This window comes from Otolemur garnettii, unplaced genomic scaffold (genome assembly GCF_000181295.1).
Source record: "Otolemur garnettii isolate 467f Iridium unplaced genomic scaffold, OtoGar3 scaffold00073, whole genome shotgun sequence".
In the NCBI taxonomy this organism is placed as follows: Eukaryota; Metazoa; Chordata; class Mammalia; order Primates; family Galagidae; genus Otolemur; species Otolemur garnettii.
The window spans coordinates 1,826,220-1,845,803 of NW_003852468.1; the positions used below are offsets into that span (position 1 = coordinate 1,826,220).

General features: G+C 39.1%; 1 protein-coding gene across 1 annotated transcript in view; it reads left to right on the forward strand.

The window, feature by feature from the left end:
* The window catches only part of LOC100964574 (myomegalin), a 224,940-nt gene that overhangs the window by 155,747 nt on the left and 49,609 nt on the right, over window positions 1-19,584 (forward strand). The window contains 16 exon segments of the mRNA XM_023515468.1: window positions 378-509; window positions 1,255-1,374; window positions 1,605-1,697; window positions 1,826-2,038; window positions 3,562-3,720; window positions 4,579-4,692; window positions 4,884-5,021; window positions 5,782-5,961; window positions 6,882-7,076; window positions 8,269-8,436; window positions 8,606-8,687; window positions 11,684-11,775; window positions 15,467-15,583; window positions 15,812-15,949; window positions 17,213-17,325; window positions 18,580-18,707. Of these exon segments, the coding sequence (XP_023371236.1) occupies window positions 378-509; window positions 1,255-1,374; window positions 1,605-1,697; window positions 1,826-2,038; window positions 3,562-3,720; window positions 4,579-4,692; window positions 4,884-5,021; window positions 5,782-5,961; window positions 6,882-7,076; window positions 8,269-8,436; window positions 8,606-8,687; window positions 11,684-11,775; window positions 15,467-15,583; window positions 15,812-15,949; window positions 17,213-17,325; window positions 18,580-18,707 (2,182 nt within the window).

Genomic DNA, 19,584 nt, shown 5'->3' on the forward strand with positions numbered 1-19,584 from the left:
ATTTCTTAGGAATAGTGTAAGTTTGATCATATGCCTTTTCAATTCCCTTATTAAAAATAAGATGAATCCTTGGCCATTGTAAGGATTTCCTTTTTAAATTCCCTCCTCTTTAAACTCTGAATTATTTGCTGTAGTGTCTGTGTGAATTGGTGGGGAAAGATGGGATGAAGCTGAGCTGGGAAACATTCTAAGTATGAAGGTGAATCAGTGCTCTTCATATGGAACAGATTTGGCTTCAGAACTTCAGACTGATAAGTCATGTAACAACTCTGGGTTTCTATATCTCCAGCAAAAGATGCCACAGATATTGGACAATAAAAGTAAAATTTGTTGTTGGCTGTATTTAGCTCAACTTTGGTCTTGCTGTTTTTTCCTAGCCCATGACTGAAGAGTTGCTCAAACAACAGAAGTTGAATTCAAACGAGACCACTATAACTCAACAGTCTGTATCTGATTCCCACTTGGCAGAACTGCAGGAGAAGGTCCAGCAAACAGAAGCCAGCAGCAAGGTACGATCAGTATTGTGCCTTGGGAGATGACAGGGTTTTCCCGACTGACTCTCGTCTGAGTCAGTTAACCTGAGCAGGACATGGAAGGTGAATGCTGTGCACTGCCGGTACTCTAGGGAATAATTCATTCAAAAGTATAGTTCTTCCCTTTATTTCTCATCCGGATTTTAGCTTACTCTGCACAGATCATAATTTCTAGTGCTTTTCAGATATATGATTAAAACGTGCATATAATCTTTAAAAGGAACCGAGATAGGAGATTTGTTTTTGATTTTAGCCTCACTTGTTACCCCTCGATTGACCAGGGGTTTTAGTGTCTGTTTAGATGAAAGTCACCACACTTCGTGATGTTGAACTTCTGGCCTCATGTCCCCTTGTAATTTCCTGTCCCCTTCTAGATAGGAGAAACTCTTTGGTATTTGTGTAAGGAATGTGCAGCTGGCCCACGTGGATAGGTGCCTAGTGTAGCTGCTCTCCCAGAGAAGGCACAGTGCAGGAGAATCGGGGCAGTTGAGTACTGAGGAAGTTGAAATACTGAGGAAGTATTTCATTTTTATGGTTCGTTTGTCTTACTGATTTACCTACGACTTTAATGGTTACTGTATGTGGGGAAAAATAACAAGATAATTATTTCCTAAGAAATCTTTACCCTAGATTCGGAGAAAGATTTTATGGTTGCATTTGAGGTTAAAATTGCATTTTATGGTTGCATTGGCCTCAAAAACTGCTTCTTTGCTGAATTCAGATTCTTCAAGAGAAACTTAATGAAGTGAGCTGTGAACTGAGGTTTGCTCAGGAGTCATCTCAGAAGCAAGACGGTATAATCCAGAGCATCAAGGAAACTCTAAAAAGCAGGGAAAGTGAGGTAAAATATTTTGCAGTCTTGGGAGGAAATAATTGGTCCTGTCAATGAAGACAAGTATTTTATGTTTTATAAAAATGGATATTGTCAGACTAACAGATCTTAGCCTAGAGCAAATGTAGCTTAACCTAAATTGGTATTTTAGAATAGTCCTGTTACAAAAATCTGTACAAGTGAGATAATGGAATTTGTATTTAGTTGTTAGCACGTTTGTTATTCCCTTTTGTTTTCAGATCAAGGAGTTGTACCAGGTGATTGAAGGGCAAAATGACACAATGGCTAAGCTCCAAGAAATACTGCACCAAAGCCAGCTCGGACAACTTCGTGTACGTGGGGGCCACACAAAGGAGGGGAGAGTCCGGTGGGAGACGTGCCATTCTCGGTTATGGTCTGGACTTGTCTTCTCGCGTGCATGTTCTTGCCCTCCTTGTTATGATTTCTACTCTCTTTTCAGAGCTCAGAAGGTTCTTCTCCAGCTCAGCAGCAGGTAGCTGTGCTTGATCTTCAGAGTGCTTTATTCTGCAGCCAGCTAGAGATACAGAAGCTCCAGAGTGGGGTACGACAGAAAGAACGCCAGCTGGCTGATGCCAAACGATGTGTGCAATTTGTAGAGGCTGCAGCACATGAGACAGAACAGCTGAAAGAGGCTTCTTGGAAGCATAACCAGGTAATTCATTAACCATTCTGTAGCCCTAAATGCTGACTTTGCCCTGGTGATCACTTTTTAGCAGGACAGTTTGTATTGAACCCTTGAGTCATTTGTTCAGTCATTGTAGTTCTATGATCTCACATTCTGTGGTTTCAGTTACCTGTGGTCAACTGTGCTTGCAAAATGTGAAGATATTTTGAGAAAGAGACCACAGTTCCATAAGTCTTTTTATAGAATATTGTTATAATACTTCTCTTTTATTATTAGGCATCATTGCTAATCTATTACTGTGCCTAATTTATAAATTAAACTTTATCATAAGTATGTGTATAGGAAAAAACATAGCATTATATAGGTTCAGTCCTATCCCAGGTTTCAGACATCCACTGGGGGTCTTGGAACATTCCTTCTGCGGATGAGGGAGACCTATTATATTATTGTGTTCTGGAAGTATAGGGTGAATTACACAGATTTGTTACTCTTTTAAGTTACTTATAATTTAGTATGAAAGAGTCACAGAAACCAAATTTCATTGTGGTCAACACTGAGGGGGATGTATGCTTGGGGTCCTACAGGAATAACTAGGAGGGGCTGAGGAAGGGAGTCAGGGAAAGCTTCTTGAAGGAGGAGATATGTAATGTTACTCTTGAACAATGAATAAGTGTCAGCCAGAGAAAAGTGGGGAAGAACAACAAAGATCAGGTAAAAGACATGGTCCACGTAATTAGCCATGAATTTTTTTAAAAAGCAAAATACATAATTCTCAAGTGGTCCATTTATCTTGTTAGCTTAGAGCAAGATTTAAAAGACCTTTTATGTGGTCTCTTTTTCTAAGGCTGTTTAACAGTCAGATTTGAAATGTAAGTTTTGAATGTTCTCCCTGGTTTAATAGTTTAGAGATTAAATATTGACTTAACTTTTTTTTTTAAATATTAAAACTTCATATATCTTAGCAGGGATGGAGGTGGGAATAATTCTTAACTTTTTGTTATTTATCTAAAGGAAACATTTTCCTAAGTTTTGTGTAGTTGATGAAAATATATGTTTTTTAGGACTGTCTAAAGTAACATGGTTTAAAGATTACTTTTTTCATTATTAGAATAATGTTACATATGGCAAATTAAGAAAGATGAATGATAGAGCATGAGTTCTTTAGAAAAGAGAATGACAGAAGTAGTTTATCTCTGAGCTTATTTTAAAGTAAAAGAGTTAGGTTTACAGTGGGAAGAGTCCCACTTAGTAGTTACGTAGATCTTCTATAAACCAAAAAATAAGTATTGAACTATAATATCAAATTTACTTCTTACCCCTATCTATAATTTTCATAATTTTCCACTTCCTATTGGATGCATGTATAATTTGTACAGCAATTTTTAAAATGGCACTTTTAGCTACTTTATACAGAGTGTCCATAAAGTTTGTGTGCAATTTTAAACAGACACGGACTTTATGGCCACTCTGTGTTTCCTTTTTATGCCATGAATCTAAAGAACATGTGAAAATTTTAGATTTGCTTTAAAAAGGTCATGTGTTTAATTTAGGAATTGCGCAAAGCCTTGCAGCAGCTACAAGAAGAATTGCAGTATAAGAGTCAACAGCTTCGTACCCTGGAGGCTGAAAAACAGAATGAGCTGAGAACTCAGGAACAAAACATTCAGCACCTAAAGCACAGTCTGAGTCACAAGGAGCAGCTGCTTCAGGTGAGTTTACATAGTTTCAGCACAAACTGGACCTACAGAGTCCTGAAATTTGTTCTTACAATCTCAAGATAATAGGCCACCTGTGTTCAGTACCTGCTGCATGTGGAATGCCGATACGTAGGAATCAGTAGGATATAAAAAATTAGAAAACATAATTTGTGATTTAAGGTACTAACCAACAAGTGTAAGAAATAATGTACAGACCTGAAAGATTTAAGCAGTAAATATTCAGGAAATAGTTATTAAGCACCTCTGTGAGTCAGACACTACGCTAGGCATTGAGAAGACAGAGATTTGCCCTCTGCTCTCAGATGATTATGTGAAGACAATCTGTCTGGAAACTTCTGCAGAGTAATTTAGATGATAGGAGGAAAGTTTTAGAGAAAAGTAGGGCACTAAGAGTGATCCGTTCTACTACCTACTCTAAGCACTTACATTTCACAGAACATTCAATTCTTTTCATAATGTATATATTGTTCATGGATTTTTTTTCTTTGACAGATATACCCTTACCATTTCTTTACTTGAGAAATCCACCTAGTTCTTTTAAGATAGAGTGCAAGTGTTACCCTCTTTGTGGGTCTATGCTGATATCTGTACTGACATCTTCAGGCAGAGTCAGGCGGTGCACCCTGCGTTCCCTCGTAGCAGGGGTATGCCGCGGAACGGTTAACAGTTCTGTGTGTTGTGTATGTTGCAGAATAGTTGACAGTGTACATGTCTGTTGTCTCCACTACACTCATTCCTTTTGAGGAGAACTATCACATTGTTTTTAATCCTAAATAAATTATTTGGCAAAGGGTAGGAATTCAGTTAACGTTGGCTAAATGAATAAAGGAAAATATTTTTTGGTCTTAGGAACTTCGGGAGCTCCTCCAGTATCGAGGGAACTCAGACAAAACCCTTGAAGCAAATGAGATGCTGCTTGAGAAACTTCGGCAGCGAATACAGGATAGAGCTATTGCTCTGGAGGTATGTCCTGATTTTGCTCACAGTACTGTGGATCATTCTGTCTACGTAGCTATTATAGAAATTCATGTCTGCTTAATTGGATGCTTTCGGGATTTGGTTTTCCATTTCTTCATATTTTGAATCTTTTTGAATAAGGGTGGTTAGGATAATGAATCTTATGGAGTTTTAAGATTTGTACCTTTTCCTTGCAGCGGGCTATAGATGAAAAGTTCTCTGCTCTAGAAGAAAAAGAAAGAGAAGTGCGACAGCTGCATCTGGCTGTGAGAGAGCGAGACCATGACTTAGAGAGATTGCGTGGTGTCCTCTCTGCCAATGAAGCTACCATGCAGGTAAAAGCGGAATCTGCCACTGGCGTGGTGTTTCTCTCCTGCTTGTATTCCAAGCCTGAAGCACGAGCCCCTTCCATTATTTCTGAAAACCAGAGTACTTGTAAGAGGGAACAAAACAAAGATGGAAATAGCAGTCGCTAATTCCATTGTTTTATATTAGAAAGTAAGAAGTTTTAGCACTTCTGCTTTGTTTTATACTACGAACTTTGTGCAGGGAAACACTAAACATTGATTTATATTTACATATTTCTAATATATTTCTAATCATAATCATAATTTATTTCTAATCCTTGTTCTTACATACATATCAATACACACATTTTTACATAAGCATTATCAGGGTGCTTATGTAATTACTATATAGTGTTTTTCATGTTAATGTTATATACATGTCCATGTATTACCATAATTAGAACACTTGTTTATTAACGTGTACTATAGGCCTTTTTTGCATATTATTTTAGAACTCATAGGTCTAACCATCTACCACTTTTTAAAGAAGTCCTTCACTTTCTATTATATATACTTCCTCCAGAATACTTCTTTACTATATTTACCTCCCCACAAACTAGATAAGCATTTCTAAAAACAAAAAACAGGTTAGTATTAGAATTGTTAGATTGGGTAATAAGTTTTCTCTTGCAAAAAAGTTGATAGAAGATGATTTAAGAGATAATGTAGAGGTGGCTCTAATTTCTTGTTTAGCCTGAGGAGTATGGAATGACCCTTAGACTTTTGGTTGCTCTCTCTGTGTCTGTAGAGCATGGAGAGTCTCCTGAGGGCCAAAGGCCTGCAAGTGGATCAGTTAACTACTACCTGTCAAAACCTCCAGTGGCTGAAAGAAGAAATGGAAACCAAGTTTAGCCATTGGCAGAAGCAACAAGAGAGTATCATTCAGCAGTTACAGACGTCTCTGCATGACAGGAACAAAGAAGTGGAGGCAAGACTTCAGTTAAAAACAGTCGATTTAGTGGTTATGGAATCTCAGCCTTGGAGTAGTACCCTTGCGTTCTGGGAGGCCAGTGACCCAAGTCTAATTCTGTTCTGTGTCTGGGCAAATCATTGACCTTCACTGAGACTTTTTCTTTGCACCTGTGAAATTAAGGTTGCAGTTATCTTTCTCAAGTCATGTGAGGATTAATGAGATCTAAAAAATACATCATAATATGATAGCTAACCTTTATTAGTCATAGGGTTCATGCTGAGTCAGATACTGTTTTTAGAATTTAGTGGATATTAACTCATTGACTCCTCATAAATCTGTGAGGGACACACTATTATCCCTGTTTTACAGATAAGAAAACAGACTCTGAAGTTAAGTAACTCATGCACAGTAACACAGCTAGTAAGTAGCAGATCTGGTAGTCAGCCTGGGCAGTATGGCCATGTTTTCACTCACCAGGTACTATCTCTCAGTATAGAAGCAGAAACTGTCACTGTGCTAAGGAGAACAGTGTTCATTATTCCTTTTCAGCTTATCATTTTGTGCTCCGTCAGTGAAGTTACAGTGGGGAGAAAATAAATGAAATAAATCAACTAAGGGTCCATTTGTTCTCTCCCTAGAATTAATTATTATGTTTCCTGAGCAAATAGGTAACAAACTTTCTTCAGTAAACAGTATGTAAATTATCACTATAGGTACTTTTCTGTCTTCTTAGTATTGATTGCCTGAACAATTTTCAAAGCCTTCTGTGTGCCAGGCCTGTGCTAGACCTGGAAAAACAAAAAAGATCATAAAAATAATTCTTACTCTGAAGAATCTCACAGCCTTTTCTTCTACAGTAGATACTTATTAGCCCTTTGATATGAAGTAGAGGCAATTCTTTTCTCCAGAAATTTATAATGTGTCCCCTGTATTAGGATCTTAGTGCAACCTTGCTCTGCAAACTCGGACCAGGGCAGAGGGAGATCGCGGAGGAGCTATGGCAGCGTCTACAGCAGAAGGAAAGGATGCTGCAGGACCTTCTAAGTGACCGAAACAAACAAGCTGTGGAACAGGAAATGGAGATTAAAGGCCTGCTTCAGTCCATGAGTACCAGGGAGAAGGAAAGCCAAGTAAGGACAAGTGCACAGACCAGAAAAATATCAGTGTATTATAGTCTGCAAATAGGAAGCATCTGAGTCTTATAATGCGCACATATTTATATTATTTTATAGTCAGCTCTATTAGCTTTTTCCTTCAATTTATTAATTAGACCACAGTTTTATATCAATCATCAAAGAAACATTTGAACACTTTGCATTTGGAGAGATGTTTAAACAGTATGTGTATTCACTAACTAAATACATTTTCTTTTTCTTAATGATCTGATCACTTTGAGAGAAAGGAGTATAGGGTTTTGAAGTATTTTGAATTTGATGCTAAATTATCAAGACTTGAGTGATATATTGTATTCTCAGCCAAGATGAGGGAAAACTTACTCTCAACATATTTTCACTTAATTTTTAAAATCTTGAGTTATTTAAGAGGAAAAAATGATTATAGTTTTCAAAAATCATGAATGGGACTAAGTAATCTCATAAGGGACTAAGTAATCTTATGATAATATGGGTATTGATCTCAAAATAATGATGCACAACTTTTGAAAAGTAAATTCTTATTTTTTTCTTTTTCCATGTATCTTTCTCCTCAAGGCTAGAGACTGTTAGTTGACTTGTGCTGCATTTCAGGGCCCAGTAGTTCAGAATATTCTCTCTGGTTAAATTTATTTCTGGAGGAAGCTACATTCTTTTTTCTTGCTGTGTTGCCCAGGCTGGTCTTGAACTCCCAAGCCCAGGCAATCCTCCTGTCTCAGTATCCCATTGAGTTCCAATGAGATGGCTGTTTGAGATAGGATGTGCAGGGAAGCCAAGGTGATAAGGTGACATTTGGCAGGGATCTGAGGGGAACAAACCACGCGAATGTTACAGTGAAGAGCAATCCAGGCCAAAGGAGCGGCTTTCCCAGAGTAACAAAAGACATCTCTTACCCATTTCAAATCAAAATTTTAACACTTTAGTCTAATGGAGTTCTAGCAGAACCCTCAGATTCTCTTATCTATGATGTTATATTCAGTATTTTGCTGTGGACAGGCCCACTTTCCATTTGTGGACCATGTTTCTCCCAGTAAACTGAAAGCAGGGAAACTATTTTTTAGGGTCCCTCTGGGTTTTTATAAATGGTTGACTTTTAAGAAATAATACCAGAACACAAATTTTGTGTTCCTAGAGTATCTTTTTAATGTTATTTGTGATTTCTTTTTACTAGATTGCTACAGAAAAGATGGTACAAGCCTTGATGGAAAGAAATTCAGAATTACAGGCCCTACGCCAATATTTAGGAGGGAGAGACTTCATGACATCCCAAACAGTCACCTCTAACCAACAAGCTGAAGTTGGCTCCATTGGTCCCCTTCTTGGAGAGCAGACTGATCAAGTAAGAACTATAGACTTGTGCCGATAATTATGCCAACTGTATTTCCTTTTTACATTTGAGGTGTAAGAGTAATCATTTCGATATTAATTATATGAGATTGTTCCCAGTCCTGTCATTGTGATCATAGTTCCTGCATCTTCCTAACTCCCCCAACTCTTCCAATTTTTAGGGTTCAATGCAAATACCCTCCAGAGATGGTAGCACTTCACTGACTGCCAAAGAGGACGCCAACATACCCAGGTCCACATTAGGTGAGTAGCAAGTGTTTTTTCATGTAGGCCCCCCCCCCCTTTTTTTAGAGACCCTTAGTAGAGTGCTGTGGCGTCACAGCAACCTCCAGCTCTTGGGCTTAGGCGATTCTCTTGCCTCAGCCTCCTGAGTACCTGGGACTACAGGTGCCTGCCACAACACCTGGCTATTTGTTGTTGCAGTTTGGCTGGGGCTGGGTTCGAACCCACCACCCTCAGTATACAGGGCTAGCGCCCTACTCATTGAGCCACAGGCACCGCCAGAACCTCTTTTTTTCCTCTATATCTCTGAATGTATAGATTTAACTAAGATTCCTTCTCTTCCTACCTTAATGGAAATAATAAGTGGATTCTTTTGAAAGACTGAAAACACGTCTTTTCTAGGAAAACTTGCCCTTATTTTGAATTGAGATTACTGCCCTGAGTTCATAGTTTGGCCCAGGAAAACTGTATTCTGATTCTCCTTTTCAGATAACTTTGTAGGGATTCAGAAATGCAAGAGCTAGTGCTTCCAAACCTGCACAGCAGGACTGTGGGGCTGGCGCATTCTCCTGGGTATCTTTCAAGGCTGGAGCTACTCACTATAACTTAATCTTACCTTCATTAAAGTATTAGCAAGGGTGTAGGTATGCAGCATACCATCGAGTTATTTGCCAAGCTCAGCCCCATCCAATTGGCAGCCTGGATTGTAGGCATCTAATTAGTCTAGAATTCTAAAGATGATTCTCTGCATAGTGGGAGAAGAGCCTCAAATGGATACCTTGGATTGAGGTCTCTGACTTTTACAGAGCAAAAGTTGCTATTTGGGAGTAGCTTCTAGAAAATATTACCTAAGTAGTTCCAGGCAGATGGTGGTGATGATTAATGAAGTGACGGATTATAGTGCTGTGGTAAGAAAAATTCCCACAGGAACTGTATTAAAGGGCCGTGGCATTAGGAAGATTGAGAACCACTGCCTTAGAGCAAGAGCATTCCTCTGCTTGTCTACAGTGTAGTTATTACACTCAGGAAATTTAGCCTTAGTATTAACCTTAGCATCTAACACAGTCCACGCTCAGCGTTCCTGTTGTACCAGTCATGTTCTCTGAATTACTTTGTTTTTTCCCTGTAGGCCTCACGCATTGTGCTTAGTTGTCTTGTCTCTTTAGTCTCCTTTAATCTAGAACAGCTTTCTAGCTTTTTTCTGTCTTCTGTAACTTTGGCATTTTTTAAGAAGCCAGGTTATATTCCTCCTTTTACTGCTAGTCACTTCCTCATGGTTAGATTCAAGTTACACACTATTGGCAGGAATTCTGTATGGGTGACATCTTCCTCAGTGCATGATAATCAGTTTCAGTCATGTTGGCAATGTTAAGTATTCACTGATTTCTCTAATTACAATTTATTTTTTTCTGAGACAGTCTCACTATGTTGCCCTGGGTAGAGTACCATGGTGTCACAGCACACAGAAACCTCTAACTCTTGGACTTAAGCAATCCTTTTGCCTCAGCCTCTCAAGTAGCTGGGACTAGAGGTGCCCACCACAATGCCTGGCTGTTTTTTGTTGTAGTTATCATTGTTGTTTAGCTGGCCCAGACCAGGTTCAAACCTGCCAGCCCCGGCGTATGTGGCCAGCACTCCACAGGCACTAAGCCCTCCAATTCCAATTTAACAGCATCAATTCTTTCCCTCACTTTGTATTTGTATCTCTGTTCTTCCAACATTGACAGGCCTGATTGCATATAAATATATAGTAGAACCTCCTTAGTTGATTACCTCCCAACATTGAACCTTACCTCCTTAAGTTGACCTAATTTTCATAGACCAGACATGTACCACATGTACTCGATGGAAGTTCCTTATGTTGGCTGTCTCTGTATGTTGACCTGTTTGTTAACAGACTTGTGGGTGGTCAACTCATAAAGGTTCTACTGTATTTCAAAATATTTATACATTTGCAGAATACACAGTATGCAATAATAGTTTCAGAATTGCTACTTGAGTATCATCAACAATAAATCTATTAAGTAATGTTTGAGATTTCTTTATAATCCCTTTTGTCCTACTGAGAGTACTGAGTTCAAAGATTATTTGGATTAATTTTTCCATTATCTCCTGGGTACTTATCTATTTGCTCTTTAGATTACTTATGTCAGTATTCAATTTTAGACTTTCTCCACCCTTATTGTCAAAACTAACATATTAAAAATTAGACATTAACATAGTTCAAAATTCAAATAGAAAAATAAAGAAGTCCTATCTACTTCCCCATTCCTTCTTCTGTTTCCACTGATCCCTGAAGGTAACCAGTTTTATTTCTGGGTTATCCTTTCTATATATGTATTTGCAAAAATAAACAAACAAGTCATCTGTGTATGTTTGATGTATATGCATTGTTCTTTCTTTCCCCTTTTGTGATATAAAATGTACTACATTAGATGTATTCTTTTGTACCTATCTTGTTTTACTTAACATTTCATCAAAATCATTCCATGTAAGTTTATAAAGACCATATTCTTTCTTACAGCTATATATAGTACTATTGTGTGAATATATTATGTTTTATTCAGTCTTTTTCTTATGGCATGTAGATTGGTTGTATAGAGGCTCAGTGACCATAGCACAGTGGTTATAGTGTTGGCCACATAACTGAGGGTGGCAGGTTCAAGCTTGGCCCAGGCTAGCTAAGCAACAATAACACTGCAGCAAAAAATAGCTGGGCATCGTGGTGGGCGCCTGTAGTCCCAGCTACTTGGGTGGCTGAGACAAAAGAATTGCTTGAGCCCAAGAGTCTGAGGTTGCTGTGAGCTGTGACACCATGGTACTCTACCAAGGGTGACATAGTGAGACTCTGTCTCAAAAAAAAATAAATAAAAAATAATGCTTCAAAGAGCAACCTGTGTACATATGTGTATATTTATTTATTGTGGAATGTACCCATAGTAAATTCCTAAGAAATGAGGCAGCAGAGATACATTATGTTAAAAGTGATTAAAACTACTACTGTGTGTTCATTTTAGAAGACTTGGACACAGTTGCAGGTCTGGAAAAAGAACTGAGTAATGCCAAAGAAGAACTTGAACTTATGACTAAAAAAGAAAGAGAAAGTCAGGTGAGTTTTCTAGTCAAGTCTAGTTTCTAAGTTTCTATTTTCTTCTTTTACAATGGTTTATATTTAAGAGTATACAGGCAGTCCCTGAGTTACAAACATCAGACTAATGTCCAACTCATGCTTATGAATGGAGGCTGTTACAGTGAGTCCCTGATTTGCAAACATCTGTCTCATATACGACTTGTCTTACAAATGAAAGCTATTACAGGTAATGGGTAATGTACCTGCTCCAGGGTACATACAAATTCAACTTAAGAACAGGCCTCCAGAGCCTTTCTCATTTATAACCTGGGGATTGCCTGTGATCCTTCAAGTATAATATGAGGTATGCCTTTTTTCTTATATTTTTCAAAAATATAAATCATTTTATATATACATTACTTACATAAGATATTCTTGTTTTTATAGTGAGGACCATTACAACTTTTTAAATATTGAAACAACATAGCTTTTTATACCTATTGGTAATTGGAATAAAGTAATTGTAAAGCACTTGTGAAAAAAGGAAGTGCCATGTCATTGCTTCTTAGAATTATGCCATTATATCCATGAAATTAGGTAGAAACATAAACTGGGAAATGTGAGTATAATTTGTCTTTACTGAGTACTCATATGCAGGGCACTTTGCTAAGTACTTAAGTTAGAATGAATGGTATTGGCTCTTGTTTACAAATGATGAAGCTGAAACACTAATTTTTGTTAAATAACTAATAAATGCTAAAGCTAAGATTTAAACTCAAGGTTTTTGTGACTTCACATGCTTTCTAGAGCTGACAATTTTTTCCACTTTGTGCTTTGACTCTTTGTAGTAATAGAGTCAAATTTTCTTAGCAGAGGCCTCTCTCAGCCTTATAGAATCCCTTTCCTCTGTGTTCTCTATACAGCCAGGTGCGTGTCCAGCTGTGACATAAAAGAAACATCAGAGTCACAGCAGAGTCACAAACTAAAACGAAGGACTTCCGTGTTACTGTGGCATCCACATCAGATCTGTCAGCAGCACCGGATTCCTAAATTAAATTTTGCAGCTAGTCTGGCTTCTTTCTTTCTTTCTTTCCTTCCTTCCTTCCTTCTTTCTTTTCTTTCTTTTTTTTTTTCTTTTTTACCTTTTTGCTATAATTAGATCTATAGTATAAAACCTGTGTTCATATTTGTGATGGAATTATTGTGTCTCTTGATATTGCTACCATATTTCTACTTATAAGCAGACTCAATTTCTTTTGAGGCTTTGAGAGTGTGACACTTGAAAAAAATCCTTTAGTTCCTCTCCTCTTTTTTGTTCTCCCTTAGCCATTATCCGATTATTCATTTCACATATGTTAGTTTCCACATGCTGTTCTTGTTTTACTCATATACCAAATCCAGAGTAATGTTTCTTTTCTGTTCTGTCCTGTGTTCAGGATCACAAAATTAAATTGCCCATGCAGGGATATTTTGAGTGAGTGATATTTAGCTATTGCATATTTTTATATATCCTTAATCACCTATCCACCTCTGTGTCCAATGCCCTATGTATTCCTCATCACGTTCCTTCTAATGTTAAGTCTTTACCATACGTATTTTCCCATATTTTTAAACATTCCTTTTACCGTTGTGACGTGGTAGTGGTAGTAGTTCTTACCATTCAGAGATTCCCTGCTACATGCTAGGTACTTTTAAATACATTCTGTCTAATTCTCCCATAGCCCTGAAAAGTAGACATCATTTCCATTTTACAGTGAGGAAACTGAGTCTCAGTTTAAATGCTTTGACAAGGTCGATCTGACTGTAGGCCTTCATCATGTACTATATAATGTTTTCTTCCTCATGTTTTCATTTGTATTTATTGGAACAAATACCTGGATGTATAATGATACAGGTCCCTGAGGAGAGCCAAATAAATAGCACCCTTTTTCATACCCCAAATCTGAACAAATTGAGAAATAAACAAAGTAGTAGTGGATAGTTTGATACTTTATCAACTTTACCACTGATAAACCAAATGGTCCTGTGAGCTAGTGCTCAGAATTAGGTTCACCTACAGTCACTGGCAACACTGTGGCTGTGTGGTACCTACAGGAATGACTTAGAGCCTGCTGTTCCTGAGTCTCCTTCCCTGCATTACATTCTGGACCTACCTCTTATTGGCTCTGTGATTTTGAACTAGTCTTTTGTTTGTTTGTTTGTTTGTGATAGAGTCTCACTTTGTTGCCTTGGTGGAATTGCCGTAGCTTCATAGCTCATAGCAACTTTAAACTCTTGAGCTTAAGCAATTCTCTTGCCTCAGCCTCCCAAGAAGCTGGGACTACAGGCGCCCACCACAATGCCCACAATGCTATTTTTAGAGATGAGGTCTTGCTGTGGCTAAGGCTGGTCTCCAACCTGTGAGCTCAGGCAATCCACCCTCCTTGGCCTCCCAGAGTGCTGGGATTATAGGCGTGAGCCACTGCACTGGGCTTTGAACTAGTTCCTTAATTTCTCCTAGCCCCAGTCAGCTCGGACATAAATTGAGGAGTAGAAGAAGTCGTCTTATCTATAAATTAGAGAGTAGTTATCCCATAGGATTGTTGTGAGGATTCATTCCTTCACTCATTCATCAGATATAGAGGTACCTTATCTAAGCTGGGGCTAGTGCTGGGGATGAGGCAGTGAACAAAATCAATGAGGTTCCTGACTCTTATGTTTTAATTTCTGCTGGGGAGATACAAACAGCAAACAAGTATGTAATCACAGATTATACCAAGTGATGTGAGGGCAACAATAGGAAGTAACGTGGGTGGGGAGCATCTCAGGTGGTCGAGGAAGGCTTCTCCGAGCAGGTGACAAGTAGTCAGGACCTGAGGGTGAGGAGACCACCCCGGGAAAGATATTTCAGACAGAGGGAGTAATAGTCGTAAAGGCCCTGAGTCAGGACAAAGTCTGGTGTTCCTAGACCAGAAAATTCTCATCTACCTAGAGAGTTTGAGTGAGAAGAAAACAGCAGATATTGAAGCGAGAAGGAGTAGGCAGGAGGCCGGTCACCAGGTTTGTTGAAAAGATTGAATGTATACAAAGCATTTAGTGCAGTGCCTGGAACACAGTAAGCACCCAGTAAAGTCAGAAGCTATTACGATTTTTAGTAAACTTTATCATCAAGTATTTCTCATGTTCTGGTGAGGAGGTTTGGGAGTTACGAGACAGAGTGCGGGGCATGCAGTACCAGTGTTTGGTGAGATTTCTTCCTAGGTGGCGGCGTGCTCCTCCATGAGGAGGAGCGGTGTGCAGAGAACCTGTGCAGGGTTTGGTGATCTCTCAGGATGTTGGCAGCCAGTGCTGCCCAGTGCCTAGGACTTTATCCATTCGCTCAGTAAGGGTTGCAAAATGGAGATGTTCCAATTTTGTCACTTTTTTCACATAAAGACTACCCTGCTAATAGTGACCAATTTTAAAAACTATAGTAAATTCATTAACTAAACAAATTGGATGTATTTTATAGTGCTGACTAAAATAGAGGACATCATTAAAACCACTCTTACAGCTTCCCGTGAAAGGTCCTTCAGTACCACACTGCACAGTTTATTGATTTGATTCTGTAGAAACTATTTATGCTCAAGCTTTCTCTCCCATTACTGCCTGATAGTGCTATTTTATGCAGAAGTGTCTGCCTCAGTATTATGGAAACGTGACAAATATTGTTTCTTCTGCCCACTGACTTAAGGATTTCTCCTCTCTACAGATGGAACTTTCTGCTCTACAGTCCATGATGGCTGTTCAAGAAGAAGAGCTGCAGGTGCAGGCTGCCGACATGGAATCCCTGAGCAGGAACATACAGATTAAGGAAGACCTCATAAAGGTACTTCACAGCTCTTTAATGCCACTGTCAGTGTTTGCAGCTCACAATACCTGGAGGGCAGCTTCCAACAGTATTTGGATACATTGAGTCTCTTAGCCCCTGCTTATCCATATCCCACTTGCAAGTATCACAGACTATTTCGAGAGCATTTTTTTCCTTGTTCCTCTGCTGACTAGTATTTTTTTTTTTTTACTATTTTCATATTTACACATATTTTTTGACTTTTAGGACCTGCAAATGCAACTGGTTGATCCCGAAGATATCCCAGCGATGGAACGCCTGACCCAGGAAGTCTTGCTTCTCCGGGAAAAGGTTGCTTCAGTAGAATCCCAGGGTCAAGAAATTTCAGGAAACCGAAGACAGCAGGTAAATTAATGGAATACAAACTGTATTTTTTACTGTACAACAAATGATGGAAAAGCTATCAACCTCAGCTACTTACAAAGGGGTCAGTTGATAACATTTCACAGAGAACATATGCCTAAAGTTTCCCCCTCTGGTCGGTAGCAACCAGAGACCCTTCCTGACATTTGCTGTCCTGAAAAGAGCAACAGTTGTTTTTGGACACACACTGTCAGTTATCCTTCACTTACACACGTAAAGTCTCTTCCCTCTCAACTAAATCTATCTCATGTTCAAATCCTTCCTTCTCAATTAAAAAAGAAAAAGTTTAAACCCCTGCTTTTGCCCCAAATTTCTTTGTAGCTAGTACCTTGTGTCTAACCTTCCTTCAGTCAAACTTTTCCACACTTACTTGCCTGTGCTCCGTGTCTCTGTTACCATCTCTGTCACTACCCCTGGCCTGGCTTTTAGTGCTGTCTTAGACACATCTCTGCAGGTTAGACAGTATGTGTATTATGGCTCATCTCTATAGCACTTACTGTAGCTCACACATATCTATGATTGATAAATGTCTTTTCCTCCCACCCAATAATAAGCTTTCCCCTAGGACCTAGAATAAGGCCTATCATGTGGAAGGTGCCCAGTAGGTATTTACTGAGCAGGGCACTGACTGCTAAGTCCTGTTGTGTCTGTGTCTCTCCCCACTTGTCCTTTCTTTCTCCCCTTTCTCGTAGCCGCTTTCCTATGCTTCTAGTGCTCTCTCTCCTTGTTCTTCTTCTTCTTCTGTGTTTGAATTCTACTTTATAGGATTTTTAAGATAAAAACGATAATGAATGTGACATTGATTTGAAAACTGTAGAAGACTGTGAAAAGGCTCAGCACCTATAGCTCAGCGGTTAGGGTGCCAGCCACATGCACCGGGGCTGGTGGGATCGAACCCGGCCCGGGCCAGCTAAACAACAATGACAATTGCAACAAAAAGATAGTGGGGCGTTGTGACAGGCACCTGTATTCCCAGCTAGCTACCTGGGAGTCTGAGGCAAGAGAATCGCTTAAGTCCAAGAGTCTGAGGTGTCTGTGAGCTGTGACACCATGGCACTCACCTGAGGGCCACATAGTGAGACTGTCTCAAAAATAAAAAACTAAAAAGACTGTGAAAAATTTAAGTAATAAGATAGCAGGCTTTTTTCGTCATGGCACGTGCTAACGCTTTTTCCCCCCTTGTCTCAGGATTAACTGGGGCTTCAGGTCTCACTTTGACATTTGCCTATCGCTTCCTCTCCTCAGTTGCTGCTGATGCTAGAAGGATTGGTGGATGAGCGGAGTCGGCTCAACGAGGCCTTGCAAACAGAGAGACAGCTCTATAGCAGCCTGGTGAAGTTCCACGCCCATCCAGAGAGGTACGAGAGTCACTGTTTTTCCATTTATTCTCGTTTTAAAATTTTTATTACTTTTATTTTTCATTAAGTGCAGGTACTTATGATACTAAAGAGGGTAGAGAAAGGGAGCACAGACAGTTACTGGGCTGCCCACCTGAGTTATGTGAATTGCTCTGAGCCTCAGTCAGGAGTCCTGCCTAGTTTTCATGACTATTGAAAATTTTAAATGAGAAGATAGGTTAGGTGTCTAAAACAATGTCTTATACACAATAAGCACTCAGTGTATATTTCTTTCCTTTTTTCCTGCTCCAAGTCCTTGTTATAAAAGTAAGGCACTAGTATGAATATAAAGGGCACTGATATGCATATATTATCAATATATATCATTGAAGAAAATACATTAATTCTGACGGTTAATATCATCCCAGGGTCACTGATAACTTTCATGATGAATATATTATTAATGTTTAGTTTGGGTCATGTATCTGTGGTTCTCAACTCCCAGGCCACAGACTGTGGGAAAAATTGTCTTCCATGAAACCAATCCCTGCTGCCGATAAGGTCAGGAACTGCTGACATAATATCTCTCTGATTCATTTTATATTTCTTTGTGTTCTTTTCCTCATTTTGCCTTCCCTCCTAGCCCTTTTTACTCTTTCTCAATTTTATTTTTTTACTATTCAGTTTCTAATTTATTGTTGAGTTTTAAAAATGTTTTTTCTTTGTATCTCAGGAGAAGGAAGGCAGACGAAAGGTCTGATAGGGCCCCTTGACTGTGTTACGTTTCAGAGAACCTCTGGATCTTTAGTCCTTTGGAACTGGATTCCTTTTCAGAGCACTGTCAAATTTAGTAACAAATGAGAAAACAAAAGTCTTCAGTAGCAGTTCTGCTTAACTCAGTCTAGCTTCAGTTTGCATTTAGGTATTTTTCTGGGTTTTAGTTTCTCAGAAACCAAAGCTCGTACTCAAATAATGAAATCTCTCTTTTGTGGTCTTATAGGGATGTTAGATAAATCTTCAGAATCATGGTTTTATGTGAGATTGGCCCAGAATCTAGCGTAAAGGGGCAGGCTTCACCAAAAGGAGCACACTTTGATAATCCACCAGCCCTGAACACAAGTGCCGTGACAGAGACTGCATTCACTTATTGTGTCCCAGAGAACAGTTTAGAAAGTTCAAGGCTCAAAGTGGCATTGATGGCTCTTTGGTAGCAAATGTGGACTTAATACATTTGATGGCTAATCCCTTTTCCTTCCATATGGCATGTTTAATCAGCTCTGAGAGAGACCGAACTCTGCAGGTGGAACTGGAAGGGGCCCAAGTGTTACGCAGTCGGCTAGAAGAAGTTCTTGGAAGAAGCCTGGAGCGCTTAAGTAGGCTGGAGACCCTGGCCGCCATTGGAGGTGGGGAACTGGAAAGTGTGCGAGTTCGTCACAAGCATGCCTTCTGAGCCCTGGCGGGTCAGACTACAGCCCGGGATGGAAAACCTTGTTTACACTAACCAGAGAGAGCCATGTCTGACTTTGGCAGAATTAAATGGTGACTTACTAATGGTAGAACTGGTACAAGTAGCATCAACCACCAAATGAAACTCACTTTAGCCTACGTGTACATACCTATCTCAAAATTAAATGGTGGAGGTGACAAAGTGTACTTGCACATTTTAAATCATTCCATTTTAGTTTTTCCACCCTTATTCATCCCTTTCCTGATGAGCCCTTCCTTCTCATTGCCTCATCCCTTCCATGGGCCAATAAAGTTTATTCCTCCCCCGACTTCCACAATCCATTTCATATGTTCCATTTCCCTGCCATAAATGCATGCGTGTGTATTATTTTTGCCATTCAATCAACTTCTCTTCCAGAGTGGTTTTTTAATCAAATAAAAGAATTAAAGTTCCAAGATAAGAGAGAGAGAGAAAGAGATTGAGAGTCTATAGGAATGACTTTGCAAAAGTGGCCTGATCCTTATCAGAAGGTAATCAAAACCAGGAGAGCAGTCTTGTCACAGCAGACTACGAGGATGGGGAATGCCAAGTTGAAGAACAGAGGCAAAGACATTTAAAGTGTACAGTAATATTGTAAACCTTTACCTCTACTGTAGTTTCAGAGTTGACTATTGAATGACAAGTAAAATCAGATTAGGTAAGGACTAAATTCTATTTAAAATGTTTTCTTTATTGGTCCCTTTATATTTCTTTAAGCCAGAACATGACTTCAAGAAAGGTCTTCCAGAGTTAGAACTCTGTATATAAAGAAAAATGCAAATTAGTGTCTTTCT